Raw genomic sequence first — 18,631 nt, 5'->3', positions numbered from 1 at the left:
TCACCAAGTCCAACCACAGCCTAACCAGTACCCTAAAGTTGGTTGGTGCAACCAACATTTCCAGCTCTCAATAAACTGCTGTTTATTGATAGATATGGTTGTGATTGTGCCACAGCCTCAGATTTGAGTGATGAAGCTGAACTTGTAGGCTACTTTCAGTTGCACCCAAGCAGCGTGATATATGCAAAGTCCAATGTAAGCAGCAGTGGTAGCACAACAGAGCAAACGTTCTGCTGCATGATGGAGAAACGGGCCATTTGTGTACTAGCTCGAAGGCAGATTACCTTTAGATGTGGGACGAGTACCCGAGACCTCAGCAGAAGAGAGAACCCCGTCCCCAGCAGAGGGCGCCCGCCGCCCGCAAACGGCGGAGCCGGCCCCGCCCGACCCACCGCCGCCCCGCAACGCCCGCGGTGGGCAGCGGGGAGCGGCCTCGGCGCCCCGCAGTGCCGTCCCCCCCGCCTCCGGCAGCCGCCCGGCTGGGGCTGAGGGAGAGCGGACGCCGGGCCGGTGCAGGGCTCCGCCGCTCCCGAAGTTGTCCGCTCGTGGCTGCCCCGTGCCCCAGGGCGGGCACCGGACCCGGGTGTTCGCGCTGCTGCCGGGGTGCGCGCTGCGACGGCAGCTGCGCTGCGCGGCGAGCGGCTTGGTAAGGAACAGGTCTGCTAGGAAACAAAGCAACCTCTCTGTTGGCCAACAGAACCGCTGGGTGCAGAAAAGCAGAAGTTGGGCGCCCACGGGACACCCCACGCCGCTCGGCAGCGCCTTGGCATCCCGGTCACGTCCGTCACGGAACGGAGCGTGGGGCCGCCGCGTGCAGAGCGGTGTGCGGCGGGGAGCCTTTGTGTGCAGGTGTTTCGACACGTAGGTGGGTGCACGGGGCGCAGCTGATGCAGCCCGGCTACCTGCTGTCGGCCGAGATGAAAGCGCACTTAGCAGGAATGGCTGCTCCGCTATCGGAGCTGCAGCCTGGTGAAGTTAAAGCACAGCACAGCATCGTGCACGCAGGTCGCTCTCAGTGGTCCAAGGCTGCTCTGGCTGCCCGTGGCCCATACGGCCCCGGCACAGTGGGGGTGCTATGGAGGTAACAACGGGAGGGGGGTAAGGTGGATGCAACCGGGGTTTGTGCTGCCCTCCCTTCTGCATCCTCCTCGCCCTTTGCGTTCTGGCTGTATCTGGGGAGCCGGCACCCAGCTCCTCACTGCAGCAAATCAAGTCGCCAACTTGATTTGAGGAGGATTTGTCAGGAACGAGCGCGCTATCTGCAGGGCTAGACGTCAGAAAGGAGCTGTAACCAGGTGCGCGTAAGCCACAGCAGCTGGAAAGCAAAGATCGCTGTTAGAAGGGAAAGACGAACGGGGAAACAAGTCTGCGGGTTGTCATTGTTAAGAGAGCGATTTACTGCGCCCTCGATTGCAAACTTAAATTAAAACACGTAAAATTACAAGGCGGAGAAGAGACGCTCGTGACAATCGGAGACGCAGCTCGCTTTCCCCTCCCGGTTAGGACCCTCGTGAAATCATGTCCATTAAAGCCCCGAACGGAGGCAACTAACCAATAACTGCGGTGGAAGCAACAAGGTTCCCCCCGGCCCCGCCTGCCAGCTTCAAGAAAAAGGGGGAAAATCGGCGGTGTCAATCAGCCGCACCGCAAAACAGCGGGGCCCTCCCCGCAGCCGACGCGGCCCCGGGAGCGGGCAGAGCCCCAGCACCGACGGGAGCCGGGGGGCCGCGGGGCTGCCAGGCGCGGCCGGGCGGGAGGATATTGGCTGCGAGGGCTCGGAGGCTCCTCCCAGAGCCCGGCCGCCGAGATTTTGGGAGGATTTCTTGTAACTCACTTCCAAACCCGGTTTGAGGGAAAACAAGTTGCCGTCGTAGCGGAGGTTACGGCGCTCGCGCACCTCCCCGCAGCCGCCTCGGATGCTTCGCTTCGCTCGCGGAGGCGGGTCGCTGCCGTGGGGAGCGCTCCCGCTCTGGATGTGGCTGTTTCTGTGCTAAGCGTCGGCTGGAAGGGACCGGCTGGGAAGACAATGAGGGAAAGCCGGCCGGCCGAGCTCCCCGCTGCCCGGCGTTCCGCCGAGGACTGACGGCGTTCGGCGCTCAGCGTTGAGGCGGCGGCGGCGGCTGCGGCGCCCGGCGGGGGGGCTTCCCGGGACCGACGGTTCCCTTCGGCTGCCGACCGGGGGGAGCCCGCCCGCGGAGCCACCATGAATTCGGTGGCCGGGAATAAGGACAGGGTCGCGGTCACGGCGCGGAGCAGAAAATACGGGGTAAGTGCGGGCGGAGGGAGCGGGCGGCGTTCGCGGGGTGTCCGGGTGCGGGCTGCCCTGACCGCTGCTCCTTCTCCCGCCGCAGGTGACCGAGCCCTGCTCGCCCACCAAGCCCGCCGCGCCCTTCTCCCCCGAGAGCTGGTACCGCAAGGCTTACGAGGAGTCCCGCGCCGGGAGTCGCCCGGTCCCGGAGGGAGCCGGCTCGGCGCTCGGTTCCTCCGGCACCCCGTCCCCCGGCTCCGGCACCTCCTCGCCGGGCTCCTTCACGGGCTCCCCGGGACCCGCCTCGCCCGGCATCGGTACCAGCTCCCCCGGCTCTTTGGGCGGCTCGCCGGGCTTCGGCACCGGCTCTCCGGGCTCCGGTAGCGGCGGCGGCTCCTCGCCCGGTTCCGACCGCGGCGTCTGGTGCGAACACTGCAACGCCCGCCTGGCGGAGCTGAAGAGGCAGGCGCTGAAGCTGCTCATCCCCGGGCCCGTCAGCAGCAAGGTGAGCGGGGGGAGCCGCGCCGGGGGTCGGGGTGCGTCGTGTGCCGCAGCCGCGCCGGCTTGGGGCGGCTTTCGTTGGTGCTCGTCTTTGCCGGTGCCGCCGCTGACGTTTATAGGGTTGGTTTGTGCTGGTTCCTTCTTGGTCTTGTTTCCCTGTCCTATTTCTCCCCCTCGCTTCTATTTCTGGAGGGCTGCCGGGCTTCGGGGGTGCCTGTGACAGCACCTTCAGCTTGCTCCTTGCCTGCCTCTTCCCTTACGACTGGTGGCTTTGCATTATGATTTCCTATGTACTTGTTCTTGAGCCCGGTGAGGGACAGGAAAGAGTGGTGATGCCACACAGGAGTCGGTGGTCCCATCCGCTTTTGCTCCCTTTGATCCTACAGCGTGACTTTACAAAATGGCCCGAGATTCGGCAGCCAGCTTTAGCCATAGGGAACCTGCGGTCTCTTGTCTGTGCCTTGTGATTCCATTGAGAGGCCAAGCGTGGAAGAGATCCTCCCGTGCTTCCAAGATGAGGCACTGAAATGCAGCATGAGCCTGAAGGCCACGTAGGAGGTTGTCACAGACCTTTGCATTGAGCCAGGGTGTTGTTAGCACCGGGACAACTTGGTGGTGGTGCGCCCTTACCAAGAAGAGCTCGATTTCCTTTTTATCAAAGGAGATCTGAAGACACTCGGAGCTGTTGTTGAGTAATCTAAAGCGTGCAAGCACTTCTGCAATCTGGTCTTGGAGCAAATGGAGTGAGTAGAAGCTGGAAGTCTTTGGAAGGACCAGGTTCTGGCAAGCTGGTATATTCTGAAACTCCCTGCTTTTGTTTCCTTTTGCTTTGGTTGGTTGTTTTTTTTTTTTTTTTCCTTGTTTGATTTGCATGTAAAGGTTAAAACTAATGGCCCTCCAAGAGTCCCCAGCAGCCCTTGGCTGACCTCATGCTACCAAAACAGTGAGCGTTGGGCTCCTCCATAGCAACCTGGCGAGTGTTGTATTGTGAATTGGTCTGCAGCTCCCACAGTGTAATACAATGCAATTTCGTTTGCCCTGTTGGCTCAGGTACTATCAAATGATAATATTTACTCTTCCACTTCAAAGAGTTTTCATTAGTGGTTGCGATAAGGAGGCATCACGGAAAAGAGCCGACTGTTCAGAAAAGGTCCCTGGTATTACTGTTGTGTTGTGCTCGCCATTATTTATTTATGTGCTGTTTGCCAGGGAGTTGGTGCTATCTTGAACAAAAGGTGGGTTCTCAAGGGCCAGCTTAATTGAATTATTCATGAAAAGGGTAAGGTGGAACCACAAAAGCTGGGATGGTTTAATTGGTTGTTAACACACAATTGGAAAGCAGCTCTCTACCCAAATCTCTACAAATTTCAGGCTGTGTGATTTGGCAGCTCTTACCAGTTGTGGGTATGATGATAAATTATGGGTACAGATATGGGAACCACCAGAATAACAGATTGGGGATGTAAGTCTTGCAAGACACTCTTGCAGTGACAAAGATTTGTGAAGTATTTTCGTAGTAGTAGTCTTAGCCTTATAGAGATGTTCCCATCCTGTTCCTGTTGTTAATTGTTCTGCTAAGAGTTTAGCTAATGCTGTTGTCCAGGCCAGTCTTTATTCACAACAAGAAAAAAATCCTTTTCCAGCCTCCCTTACCTTATGCTCTTTTCCCTTTCTGACACCCTTCTGAGCCTTCCAGTTTGGTAGGGTTGCTCCTTACAAAACTGTTGCTATCTGATGTGTGGATGTAGAGTTAAGGGGAGAAGAGAAGCACAAGTAGGATGATCTTTGAGGGTTCCTTGTTCACTGTACTTAGCAGTACTTGCAGGTTTAATCCTGTTCTTGTTCTCTACTCTTTCTTGCACAGCTCTCTTCTGATTGCTACCTGGCTGCATCTGTTTGCAGAAACATTCCTGACTGTCTTTACAACTCTTACAAACTTTTTGGACTTGTGAATTCTGCCTTCAGCAAACATATTCCAACACAGTGAATTTTTGGTTTAGGGAACGTAGGATGCAAATATTGTGGCTAGTACCGTTGACCAGATATTCAAGTTTGTTGACACTGGCACACGCTTGGGAGCAGTAACAGTATCTGAAGTGGCAGTGGGATGTTGATGTGGGCTCTGCCAGCTCAGCCAGGGCCTGTGCACTGCCTCTGTGGGTAGCAAGTGCAATAACACACAGGGGTTTCTCTCTGAGGGTGGGGGATATAAAGTCTCTTATAAGAATGGAAATTGTCATGTGTAATTGGGAAAAAATTACTTCTATTTGGCTGGAGGCTGGCATTTTCTTCAAGGTATTGCAAAATATGTTCTTGATTGCTACTGTGGAAATAGGTGTGAGGAGTGGGTTTGATCTAGCCATTGAGTGGAGTGGAAAAGGAAACTGATCCTGTTCTGGAGTCAGGTTATTCCCACTGAATCTGCAAAGCATGTTACAGCTCAGGACTTTGTGTTATTGATTATGTATGTCCATCTTTATTATTTCTAATGGAATATTTAGTATTTATCAGGAGAGTAAATTCTTTGAAAGGGTAGATTACAGCAAGACAAGGGGAAATGGTTTTAAGTTGAAGGAGGGAAGATCTAGCTTGGGTGTCATAGGGAAGTTCTTTATTATGAGATTGGTGAGGTGCTGGAACAGGCTGCCCTGAGAGGCTGTAGATGCCCTGGAGTTGTTCAAGGCCAGGTTGGATGGGGCCCTGGGCAACCTTGTCTAGTATTAAATGGGGAGGCTGGTGGCCTTGCCTGCGGTGTGGGGTGTTGGAGATTCGCAGTCCTCAAGGTCTCTTCCAACCCTGGCCTTTCTGTGATCTTCTAGTCTAGTCTGACATTTACATTGTGCTTAGAATGACACATAAGTCTGGGAACTGTGTATTGCAGAACAAGCATATTATGAGGGCATCTGAGTTTTGACAAGTCTCATAGCAAACATTGGAATATGCAGTAATCTATCTGAATGTGAACTTAAATTGATGCTTTCTACAGTGTGTTATCATGTGAAGGTTTGCATATATCTGCAAAGTGCAACGGAACAGTTCGGTGCTACATAAACAGACCACTCTTTATGTGTGAAGCTATGTACTGAAGCTTTTCATTTCATATGGAAAAACATCTCTTAACCTGTAGCAAACTGCTGCTGAGTAGCTCATTGTTAGTGCCCAGGTGTGGAGCTTTTCAGTTTTAAATAGAAGCATTTTCTCCTAATACAGCAGCAGAATGAAAACATTGGTGTGCTGTTGTTGTTGGGCTTTTTGTTATTTTTTTTTTTTTTTGAGAATAATATGGGGGATTGGCAAAAGGAAGAGGAATACAATGTTATAGCTGTGCTACTTTATTTTAACTGTTTAAAATACAGCATTCCTTAAGAAACACATAGAAAAGAAGCTAAAAACACAAAGGGGAGGGAAAAAAAAAGCTGAAATCTTGTTCCTCTTTTGTGATGCAGTTGTGCCTAAATGATGTGCAGCAATCATCTGCATACAAGGGGTTGTATTATGACAATTGAATCTTGTTGTAAACCCCGTATGAAGTACACCCATGGGGAATGACAGACTCAAGAAGCTGTTATAGATGCACATTGTAGTTGGTAACTGAAAGAATCTTAGAGTATTTGGTGACCATTGTGTCTTTTTGTTACAAATATTTGTATGGTAATAAAAGCTTTCTTAAATTACCATCTTAAGCTTTTTCTCAAGCTATATTTTCAGAAGAATATCCCTCAAAGCTTTAGCATAGAAGCTAATGGCATCACATCCTATGCTTATTAGAATTCAAGAGAAATCTGTTTGTCTTGCATTCAGACTTGTGATATCCCCTTTCTTCATTGGAACACTAACCTTGTGGTTGTCCAACAAAGAAATCATCATAAGTTCAATCAAAAACTAGTTATGCTTATGCATACCAAATTATATCGTGTGCAATTAATCAATTGAATACTAAGAATGAGCAGTCCCAGACTGGTGATTCTATTTTGTTAGTGTAGGATTGAAAAAATCTTTAATGCAGCCTTTAAAGCAAGAGGTAATTTGGCTGTGTAGTTGTAAATAACTGCTTTGGTGTGCTGTGATGGGGTCCAAAAGTAAGGATACTAATGAAAGTGCTGGGTTGATATTATTCTGGACCCTCTCCTAGCTGTAAGGCCTAAGCTTTGGAGTATAAGGAGTGGCTGAGCTCTGGTTTAGCAGTCTGGCTGTGAATGGGGGAAGCATTGTGTTCTTTTTCTTTCTTCTTCCTTTTTTCCCCACAATTTATTGAAAATTTATCTTGTGTTTTCTTGAATGCATGTTGTTGAATTGGCCTTTTCTGTTTAAGGGGTGTTTGGTAGTCAAATAATTATTAATAATGAAGAAAGCCCTGAAGCTGGTCTAATTACTAATAGGTTCTTGCTAGTTCATAGCTACTTCAGAAACAGTCTCAGTAGACAGGACAGTAATGAACCCTTCCTCAAAGCTGAGCAAGTGGCAGAATAATGGAATTTCAGCTCTGTCCAGACCTTTAATTTGTGAACAAGCACAGCTAGGCTGTATGGTGACTTAATTCACTGTGCAAAAATCTCAGGCACCTAATCATTTCATCCTGACTCATTGCAATGCAGATAGGATTATTGCATTAGAAATGTGATTTTAAATGGCCTGAGGCAGTAATTTGTCAGCATTTGGAAGGATTAACTCCATTAACGTTTAGGCAACAACAACCATTCTTTTGTGTTACATCACAGGTCATGGTACCAATCTTTTAGCATAACTCATCTGTGAATCTTTTTTTGCCATTGAATATTTGCTGGCAAGTTGGGAAAACATAGGCTACTTTGTTTGCCCTGGTATTACGGCTGCTTAAGAGGTCCAGAGGAGACAAAGAGGTATGTATTCACCTCTGAGAAATTAATGTAAACTCTTTCCTAGAAGCAGCTGGAGGTCACCTGTCTTACTGTCAATGTGTGAAATGCTGTAAATGTTTCTTTCAAGCCTGCAAATGTCTTTGAGGTGAAGGTGAAGATGCTGTATGTTAACATGAACTTTTCTAGGGAGCTGTTAGCTCTGCAGCTTTCTCTGTGGGCTCATAAAGGCTCTTACAGAGTGCTCTAGAATTTAGGAATAGGCTCATGATTATATCTGATGAAATACTTTCAAGAGATCATAGACTGAGCTATTAGGACAAAAATAAATAAGTAAATAAATCAATTTCTTCATCAAGTGAATATCTAAGGAGGAGCAAAATCTTGGTCAGATGGCTCTGTCTACACAGAGGCTTGTCTGTACATCTAAAGATGCCACATTAGCCAATAGTCAATACTTAATTTGTAGTGGGCCTCTCAGTGGCATGCTATTGAAATTCCTTGGAGGTGCTTTATACATGCTAATAAAGCTGTGCTGATATCTGAAATCGTCTTTTATCTGTAGATGGGTTTTTCTCCCTGGAAGTATAAGTTGCAACATAGGTGGCAATCTCAAATAGTGAGTTTAGATTTTTTTTTTTGTGTATAGAATTGGAAGGAAAGGGGAAGGAGATAAGACAGTCCATTCTGAGTTCCCCAGACAGCATTAGAGAAAGCGTCACATGTTACTGGTACAGCCATTGGCATTTAATGGGGGTTCATGCTGATGCATGCAGATTATTAGAAAGCTGCAATGCTGTTTATATAGGGTTGAAAGACATCTGCAGATCTGCCACATCAGCGGTACATAGGATTTGACATCATTCTATTGGGGTGCTTCCAAGCACCGAACTTGCAGCCTGCCACAGCAGTAAACTTGACTATCATGATGTAGTAGGAACTGCAGCATCTTGTGATGTGTGGTCTGCGTGTCAAAATTGTGAGGGATGTTCTGACTTAAAATACCAGCTTAAATCTTAGTGAAATGTCATGTTGTAGCTTGGGAGGTATGTATGGTAGTGAAGTGTTGGAAGTACAAGCATGTGGGCTTCCCCTCTGTGACTGGATGAGTAATTCCTGGTCTATGTCATTTGTTGCTGAAGCTGCAATTTAGGAGCTATGCCTAACTATAGAAAAGCAGTTTGCAAGTTTACTTTGTATTAAGCAAGCTGTGGTTTGCAACAACCACCTGTAAGCAGAATGATAACCCAAGTGTGAGAAGTTTGAAAGATGTCTTCCAAAACCTTTCCTATTACTGGTCCAGACTTTGGTTGTGCTGTGACACTGATTGAAGCCGCGACTGTTAATTAAGGTATTAATAAAGCTCTTCTAGAAAGCAGTGGCATGGCAGTTACTGTGAACTATTTGCTGTGGTCACATGCTGAAAAGCTTCTTCAAAAGCTTGAGCTTACAGCCCCGAAAGGAATGGCAGTTTCATTTAGCAGTTTCTTAACAACAGCATGCTTTCTGCAGCAATGCTAAGTTTTAGGTAATTGTACTACAGCTGCATCCTAAATTATGGGTTTATAGGACTGAAATCCTCAGTGGTTCTTTGCCTGGTTTCATTTTCCATGGCATTCTGTGCAACCTTTCTACATTAAAGCAGGGTTTAAGAAGTAAGTGAGCATAATTAGACCGAGAACTGTTTTTAGATTTCTTGTTTTATAGTATCTTATGTCTGATTACATATCTCAGGTATCAGTTGTACCAAGAATGTAATGTCTTCAACCAGAATACGTAGTGCTTATGTTTCTTTCCTCCCTCTCCCCTTTATAGCTGGTACTACAGTATAGATTAGTGATGCTTTGAGGGCATTTTTTAATGTTTCTCCAAGTAAAAGCACAAACCCATGATGTTGTCATAATGTTGACTGGACTGTTCTGAGCTTCAGATGGAGGCTTTTTAGAAGATATCCAAGAAATGTTGAATAATGTAAGCTAGCTTGTAAAAATGTGAGCTCTGAGTAAGAGCAAAGAAGATGGGGAAGTGAGAAGAAGGAAATGATGGTCCACATCTGAACCTCATCTTTTGGCTCCTATGAAATTGGCACTAGTGAGTGGATCCTGCCTTTGCTGAAATCAACAAGATTTCACTTAGGCCACAGCTCTACTTGCTGCGTGCCTTATCAGGAAATATTTACGTGCCCTTAAAGTAGCAGTCAAATGTGCTACTCAGGCTGAGCAGGGCCAAGAGGTCCTGGCCCTGTGTGGGCTTCCTAACGTGCTTTCGTTTTCCTCTCCACATGCAGGTCACAAGTTAACCATCCCTGCAGATCTCTTCTGTGAGTACATGGTAGTTACTCCTTGTCTTGGTTCATATCAAAATGATGGATAATTCAAACATCTTCAGTAGTGCTTGTTTCTTAGCTCAGATCCTCTTAATTGAATGGTCAGGGAGCGAGAGCTGTTATTACAGCAGATGAGGGAGGCCATGATCTCTGAGAAGGGTAGTGATGAGATCAGCACAGTGCTTAACTTTAGCTGTAACCAATACAGAATACAGGAGTATTTTATAACTACTTTACAGAAGAGAAATTAAAGGAAAATGTGATACTACCTGTGTAAAGGAATCGGTTAAGAAAATGGTGTAATTGTTTGCAAGTTGGGTATAAGTGAAACTTACTGTTTTCCCTGTGTACTAAATACAGTATAGTAAGGCTAAGAGTTATGTATTGTTCCAACATTATTGTGCTTTTAAAATTCTATTTCCATATTAGACCTGCTGTTCTGTCCAAGGTCTATGGTTGATCTTGCATTTCTTCAGTTATCAAATATATTTTCTGAGAGGGAAGAAACAAAGATTTTGATCTGAGAGCCCTTCAGGCTGTTTCTTCTTCTCAGCATTCCTCCAACAAAGGAGGCTTGTGCCTCCTCACTTTGCTGCCCTGCAAGTTGATAATTTTACTTAAAGACTGTATATGTTTTGTTAGTGGCTAATGAGTGATCTTAGTCGATGGATTTGGTATTTCAGAAAGAGCATCAAATGCCTTTTTTAAAATTATCTTTTTTTCTAGTAGATAAATCACCGAATTAGACAAACAGAACACTAACCCACTGTGTGAGTGGATCTGGAAAACATCTTAAATGATGATGTGTATCAGAGGAACTGTGTCTTCTGGAGATAGGTAGTGTTGGGTGCAGACAACTGACATGAAGCCATGTAGGTCTAGTATCTGTAGGAAAATCTTTATACAGGTAGAATTAGTTGAGCATCTAATTTTCAAAGTAACTTCAAGTGGAATTAGCTTTATTTACATTTGCCATTTACAAATGTTTCAACCTGCAGATTTTCTGTGTTCTTTTAATAGCAAACCACTACTGTATTTTGTATTGTCATGCCCCCAAATCACGAATACTTTGACATGATCATTTATTTGTGCCTGGGTATTAACGACAGCTTCTCTATCCTATGGACTTGCACAGGAACAAAATTCTGCTCACATGATTGTCAGGGGAGAAGAAAATGAAAGGAGATTTTTGACATAAACCACAGTAAATATATTTTTCTGAAGGAAAAACAAAATAGAAGAAAATGAGTGTTTTGAGTGTTCAACTTCATTCATAATTGTCAGAGCATATCTCCTCAACAGTGGAATTTATTTTCCCAAAGTTATGTTTTGTTCCCTCCCTCAACCTCATGGTTAAGTGAAGATAAATAAGGATTTAGGAATAGAGCTCTTCTATTTCTGTGGACACCTGTGTGGTTCTGTTGGGAAGTGCTTATTCCTTTGATCACCATAGGTGTACTTCAGGATGAAAAAGAGGTTACTGCAGTGCTGAAGAGAATGGTTGTTCTTCAGACCTTTGCTAAAAGTGGGGTGGAACTTGGCTTTTGACTCTTTCTGCCCTGGCTCCTGAAGAAGTCACTTGGGCTGAATTTGTCTTAATAAAGGCAAATTCAGACTCGATTACGTTGGATTTCCTCCTAGCCAGTGTTTGTATGCTATTATTTTGACTGGATAGTTTTATTTTAGCGTGCCTCGTAGCTAAATGAACCTCTGACCTGCTAAGTGCCAAATGCTGAAAGAATTATCCACCGAGTCCATCTACCTGATGGATTCCAGCAGAAAGCCCAGTGGGCAATAAGGCTGTCTTGGCTTTAAGCAGGCTCCGATCAGCAAGAAGAGAAGTCATTACTCTTCATTTCTCTATTAGCTTCACTGCTCATTTAATAGTGCTGGCCAAAGAAAAACATTAATATCCTATTCAGAAGCCAAATGCACCAAACTGGGAGTTGTGACTTGTGTGTTTTCCTCTTTTCTAATGGGTATCATTAAAATTTAACAAGTCACCTAAATCATGTTGGTATTCCCAGTGTTAATATTGCTGAAATTGCTGGCGGCATTCCCACAGGAAGAGTTAAGAGTTTGCTGGGGCTGGTGGCTGGCATTTGCTGCTTGGGGGGGAGGTGTTGAAACTGGAAAAAGCCCTGATGCTGTAAAGGCACAATGAAGTCTTTGGTGACAAGGGATGTTTGCAACACACATACGTATTCTTTCCTTTTCGCTCCCTTCCCCCTTCTCTCCCTAGTAGTCTTAAAGCTGTCATTTCAGTTCATATACATTAGATTTCCAATAGAAATTCTTGACAATAAGCCTGCGCACATGTGAGCCTAGCAGGAAGGCATACAAGTGTGCTGGTGTGCTAGTTGGTGCAAGTGTCAGATTTAGAAGATTGTTAGACTGTAGATGGCTTTTGCTAGAGGTCGAGAAGGCTAACAAAGTGGGAGATGCAATTAAAATGGTATTTGTTAGAAAGGAATAGCTAGCTGTCTGGGCAGGCTGAACCTGGGGAAATGATGGGTAGCTGGAAGGCCATTAGTGATGGCTTTGTAAGCAGTTTTGCAGCATGGGTGGTAAACCTAAATCCAGAGCTGCTCTTTTAGCATGCCTAATAAGACTGCCTAGTTTTCCTGTGTCAAATCCGTTTTGAATAATGGATATGACAAATTGTGTGGATTTTGGTTTAGGTTTTGAGGTGGGAGAAAAGTTTTAGGTGGGAAAAAAGGAGAGGAAGCTGGCTTAAGTGAGGTTTTGAATATGTTTTCCCACAGCCGTGAAAACAAGGCTGGCTTTTTAGGGAGTCATTGATAGGTATTCGTACAAAGAGTCTGGCTGATGTGGAATATGATATACGATGGAACAAGAAGCTTATTAAAAATGCCCTTTCATTTGAAATGAACAGTTGGCATTTGATTCTTATAAATTTCTGGTAGGAGTTATGATATTAGTATTCTGAAAAAGTCTTTAGAATTTCTTTGCTCAGTACAATCATTTCAGTTAGAAGTATCCGATCGCATCTCTTATCTGTCCTTTTCCTGCTTGGAGTATTGTTGGGTTTTTGGCTTTAACATCAACAATTTTAAAACTCCAAAGGGTAAAGATAAGCACTTAGAGCAAATGGTGCAAAACATTTATGCATCCTAGAGGGATTTTGATGTTGTTTTCATTTGGGTGTTTTATATGGTTTCTTTTCTAGTCATGGCAGCTACAGAATGAAAACTTGTAACTCTTGATGATGGAAATGCATGGCAAATACACATACTGCAGGACAGAAATAAGACAGTGGCCTCTTGTGATGATTCTGGTTACTTTACAGCCTGAAACAGCTAATTACTCAGCAGAGAAAGCAGGTGGGAAAGCTAAAGCAGACTAAAGGAATAGCGGCCATGCAGCAACAGGTCAAGTAATGGTGGCGGGTACAAGCAAGACCAGCAGCTGCTTATATGGGGCAAGGTCTGGTCTTTGAAGCCATGGAATCTGTTCCTCTGGTGTGTGGAGTAACCTGAAATGAGAACAGGAAAGGCATGCTGCAAGAAAAGTACAGGACTTTGAGAGGGAGAATTCAGACTATGGAGATGGTGGGAAACAAACTGTACCTTGGAAGGGACAAGCAGCAAAGGAGTGGTGTTTCCACGGGAAAGTTTCCACTAAGGAAATGAGGAGTAATGGATGACAAACACAGATAATTTATAAAGCTGAGCTCATCACCAGGGTGCTCTCCAGGTGTCTCTTAAAGCTTTACAGAAGAACTGCATATAAAGGTTTTGTTTTCTTTATCACTTTTCCTCTTACTCTTTGAGCTATTAAACAGTTCAGGAGCCAGCAAGCAGCTGGAAGAGCTGAGGGCAATTTGAGGGAGCTGCAAATGCACTTCAGTGTTTTAATACTGAATTGGCTTTTTCAAAGGCTTACCTACTGGTGCATCCTTTAATCTAAAGATATAACTGAATTTTCTTCCATCTGATTCATCTTCTGCTTTCCAGTCTCAAAGACCTTCAATATGAGGCCTTAAATAGGGACTTGACCCATTGCATTCACAGCTTTGCCCAACATAACAAATAACTGGTATGTCTTACTGCGTCAGTATTAGGACATTCCAGAGTGTTGTTAGGAATTCGCTTTTTTTCTCCTTTCCTTTTACCACTCTCTGAAAGAAAGAAGGTTTGACTTTCACATTAATTTGAATTCAAATTTTATAGTAATATTATAGCAGATGCTCTAAAGGCATGCTATTAAATAGCAGTAGTTCCAAACACTTTACAATCAGAATATAAAGGACTTAAGGTGTGAAAGGAGAATTGAAGAAGGGGGGTGTGTTATTCTTGAGGACTGAGTGTGCTGTCAGGGATGGCTCTAAATGAAGCATTTTGCAGATTGGAGTGCTTTAAATTGCTAGCTTTCTTTGTCACTCCTAGTTAGTTACTTAGCTCTTTCTAGCTAAGGTCTGCCTCTGTCTTGCCTGTTTAATATTCCACTTAAGTATAATAAGAGATGAAACATCCAAGATGCCTGTGTCCTCCAGGAGTCAGCTCTACTGATGTGAATACTTATGTTAGCTGTTTATAAGCAATGAACTAAACATGGATATAAAGAGGAGGGGGAGAAGAAGGGACACTGTTGTGACTTCTCTTAATTTGCTGTTCCTTTTATCAGCAAAGGAAATAAATTCTTTCCTATTTCCACTCTAAATGCACACACACTGTATAATAGGAATCGTTTCAATAACCACACAGTGGTAAGGCCCAGATAAGGATTATTTTGGTGCCTGAAATATCAGGAACCAGAGTGTGCTATGTGGGAAGCTTGTGTGGAATCATGCTGCTGAGGAAGCAGTGTGTAGTAATGTGCATGGGTGACACTGATAAATGGCTCCTCTAAGCTAGCATCTGCAGCAAATTGCCAGACTGAGACTTCCCAGCATACCCTGAACCTCTGTATGAATGAAATCTCTGTTGTGCCATTACTTACCCACCTCCATGTGAAATGGGAGGATAGGATTCATTACTTCAGTGCAGTTTTCATGCAATTCTGTTCTTTTTACGTACACGTGTATGTATGTATATATTCTCTTTTTTTTTCTGCTCCATTTTTGGCAGTGATGGCTGCAGAACTTCCAGTGTCCTTCAGCTGACAAGCTGTGCAGGTCTTAAAAATAGGACAAAGTTACTTTCAGAATGAAGTGCAGTTTTTTTGTTTTTTTGTTTTTTTTTTTTTTATTTCTAGAAGCTAAAAATGAAGTAACTAATACATCCTCTGTTCTTTGGTCAGACCCATGCATAATTAAGGCAAGTAACGAGGATGATTTATTTTTATTGTGATTTTGATAGTATGTGTGGTGGCTGGAGAAGAAAAGAATGTTGGATTTATATTTTATATATTATATAATATAGTAATATTATATAGCTCTCTTCAAAGGGCAGGGCGATAGTCTAGAAATCTTTTTTTCTGCATTGAAGGCTCTCATTTTTATTTATTCATTAATTTATTTTATTACCACTTACATGGGAATTGCTAAGTCACAGCTTGAACCAGTGATTGAGCACCAGGTGAGGAGGCATGGCTAATCCAGGGAGCACAGGTGCAAGCAGTGTACCCAAGAGGCTAAAAGGGACCTGGGGTCCACCCTTCCTCGCTCTCATTTGAGGGTTAGCAGCTGAGAGAGCAGCACCTCTATTTGGAGATTGTGCCCTTTCCAAGATTCTGCTGGCCTATGGAAATGGTGAGCTACTTTTCCTGTATTTTCTAAGCTAAATCTTGATGACTATCTTTACAAGCGTGCTCCTATTCTAGTAGAAGGTACTAGCATTGCCTTACATTGCTTTGTGCCACTGATGTATGAGAAGTGTTGGAGTTGCTCTTTGCATTGCTTCTATGTATATTTTCTTTGGACTTGAAACTGTAGGATGGTTTTCTAGAATAACTTGTTGAAACTAAAACTCTAACTTAAGCTTTGGTGGAAAGGTTTCTAGAATCAGGAATTTCTGACTAACCTAGAAAATAAGTTGAGGTTGCTTGATACTTGGAAATTATTGAAAAGCTAAGTTCCTTACTCCTCTTAATTGTAGCTAATGCATCAAACCTTGAGGCTCTGAGAAATCAATCAACTTCTCTACATTTAGTTGCCAGATATTTAAGATAGTACATCTGATAGAGCAGCAGAAAGGTAGTACTGTGTCAGGATAGAAGAGCACGGCATAGCTACCAGATTTCAGTAACAAGCACCTTAGCTGAAGCTTGCCTTCACTGGCATGATAAATAATTGTAGAGGAGGGAGTCTGTGTGCAGCTCAGGCTGTTCTCTTCTGCTTTACTGGCTTTTTTGTAAAAATCTTTAGGTGTTTGTTTGTAATGTGGGATTGAACTTTCCACAGTAAGAGACTTTTTTTCTTCACTTAGCAGTAGACAACATGTTCTACAGATAAACCCAGGTGTTTTGTAATGCTTATGCTCGTTAAGTCACAGGACTCCACACAGCTGCAAATACTCATGTTGATTGTACCCATTACTGGAGTACACCTGTAGGTATCATCTAATTAAAACTTAGATCAGGGCAGCTCCTTTTTTTTCTTTTTCTTTTTTTTTACATCTGAGGAGGAGAGATGCAGAACAACATGAACTGGTTGTATAAAACAAAGTCCATGTTTCTTATGTGCTTATGCTGTAGGTAAGTGGAATTTTTCCACTCGTGAATATTGACATGCTCTGCACCAGCTCTTGTATATTGGCCATGAATTGGCTCTTTTGACTTTGTGCAGAGGGGGAGAAGAGTTTGTATTTAAAAGCTGTCTTCCTTGAAGGGATTGGAATATGGCAGTTAAATATGAAAGAATTAATTTACGATAATAAAGCTTTCAAAAAGACTTTGGTTTCTGATTTTATGATTGCTAAGAGAAGCTGCCTCCTAGTTCAGCAACGGGGAAAAAATTGCTAATGGTATTAGGTGTTTGTAGCATAGCTTTTTTATTTAAGAGTGTTTATTCTCTTCCTTTTTTTCCCCCCTCTACCTTGGACAGTTCGTATCTGTGAATAATTTCATTGTCCTTTGTTGTCTGCTGTAGTGAATGGCATGCTGTTAAGCATTCTGCATTCATGTGGTGTTTGTTAATGTTTGTTTTGTATTCTGTCTGCCTCTCTGCCTTTGCTGAGATCAAATGGATGAAGCAAGGCTTTGCAAAGTATAAATGCTGTTAAACTTGAGAGAACAGAAAGGGGGCCTTTGTCATTTCATTAGTTACAATATTAATTGGTACATGTTGTTCAGTTTTTTCTCTTGTGGAGAAATAACTGTTTGAGTGCATTTTTCTACTTTCTGAGAAGTTTGTTTTGAATGTCACTGTCATGCAATAAATTGTACTAGCTTATAAGATACCTCAGATATATTCTCTTTGTTTCTTAACCCTAGATGTTCTTTGTTAAAGTTGTCTTTCATAAGGTTGAAATAGCAGAAATACCCATCTTTCTTTTTATTAATTCTTCACTGAGTATTATTTTGCTCTAATAATTTTTGTTACGGTTTTCTTTGCTTACCCAGAACTATTTAAATATTTTTATTATATCCTTTCTGATCCAAACGTATGCATCTCTGCTAGTATTCCACTCACTTCTTGTCTAGACTGTTTGTAGTCCTCGTGATGCTTAGGCTGAGACTCTGAGATCAGTAGGCAGAAAAACACCCCAAGCTACCTGCCTGCTGTTTTGCCAGGTGAATGAGAAACCAGGCTAATGCTTTGCTGTGCTTCTCTAGAGAGTGATCTCAGTTGCAAATGTCCCTTCTGAGAAAGTTTTATCCTTCAGATGCATCATGTTAAGAAAAAGAAATGATTTGCCATTGTGGGTAAATCACTTAATGGCTAGCAGGAAAGTGGGTGTTACATTAGTAGTAACTTCTGAAGAGATAAGCTGGTGTTTTTCATTGTCCTGGATTCTCTCATTGATTGTGCTCTATTAAAGTGCATGCAGTTGCTCTTATAACCTATGTTTCTGTAGATACTTTAACAAATGAAGTCCCCTAGCTGAGAGTAGTTTTTAAGCTACTGTTTATTCTCTTGTTTCTTGTATGCTACTAGAGCTCTCTATGTATTTCTAGGTCTCGTAAAACTGTTGCAAGACCCTCCACTAGCTGCAGGGCTACGCAAAGTGCTTCTGAAATGGAATACACAATGCCAAATCCATGTAACTGGGCTTCTGTATGTCACCTTAACTTTGCAGAAATCCTCACAGCAATCGTTCCTTTACAGAGTGGATATAACTCAAACCAGAAATGGCTGGGGAGGAGCAGCTGCTGCAAACAGGATTGCTAGGCTCATGCAGGGGAGGGAGGAACTGGTCTGTCCCTTCCCTTTGTCAGATCTCGCTGGCTGATCTGTCCTGCTGTGAGGAATGCTCCACCTGCTGCCTTGCAGGAACTCAAGGAGGGAAGTACAAGTCAGTGGCTCCTGAGATGAGCAATTATCAGGGACATATCTAATAAAAGCAAGATGTTGCAGGGCAGTGTTTTTTTTTCTGTAAGTGCAAAGATGAAGAGGCTTATAGGTGCCTTTGACCACCATGCTTGGCAAGAGCTGCTGTCTCATGATGATGTATTTGCCCTGATATCTACTTGTTACTGGCCTGTTAGGAAGCAGGCCTAAAGTAGATGAGTAACTTTGTGTAAGGCTGACCATGCTGTTGCTGGCTGGATTTATGTGTGTGTGCTTGTTTTGAGATGCTGATGCCTGGAGAGTCCAGC

The 18,631-nt window shown here is 44.1% G+C and overlaps 1 protein-coding gene across 1 annotated transcript in view; it reads left to right on the top strand.

The window, feature by feature from the left end:
- The first annotated feature begins 1,664 nt into the window (after positions 1 to 1,664).
- The window catches only part of KIF26B (kinesin family member 26B), a 253,708-nt gene continuing 236,741 nt past the window's right edge, over positions 1,665 to 18,631 (top strand). Inside the window, exons 1-2 of the mRNA XM_015857747.3 lie at positions 1,665 to 2,266; positions 2,352 to 2,753. Of these exons, the coding sequence (XP_015713233.2) occupies positions 2,204 to 2,266; positions 2,352 to 2,753 (465 nt within the window). The 5' untranslated portion in view covers positions 1,665 to 2,203. The remainder of the gene's footprint in view (positions 2,267 to 2,351; positions 2,754 to 18,631) is intronic.

This window comes from Coturnix japonica, chromosome 3, assembly GCF_054131305.1.
Source record: "Coturnix japonica strain WE chromosome 3, WE-NBRP24, whole genome shotgun sequence".
Taxonomy (NCBI): domain Eukaryota; kingdom Metazoa; phylum Chordata; class Aves; order Galliformes; family Phasianidae; genus Coturnix; species Coturnix japonica.
This window is presented reverse-complemented; position numbering and strand designations above follow the sequence as displayed.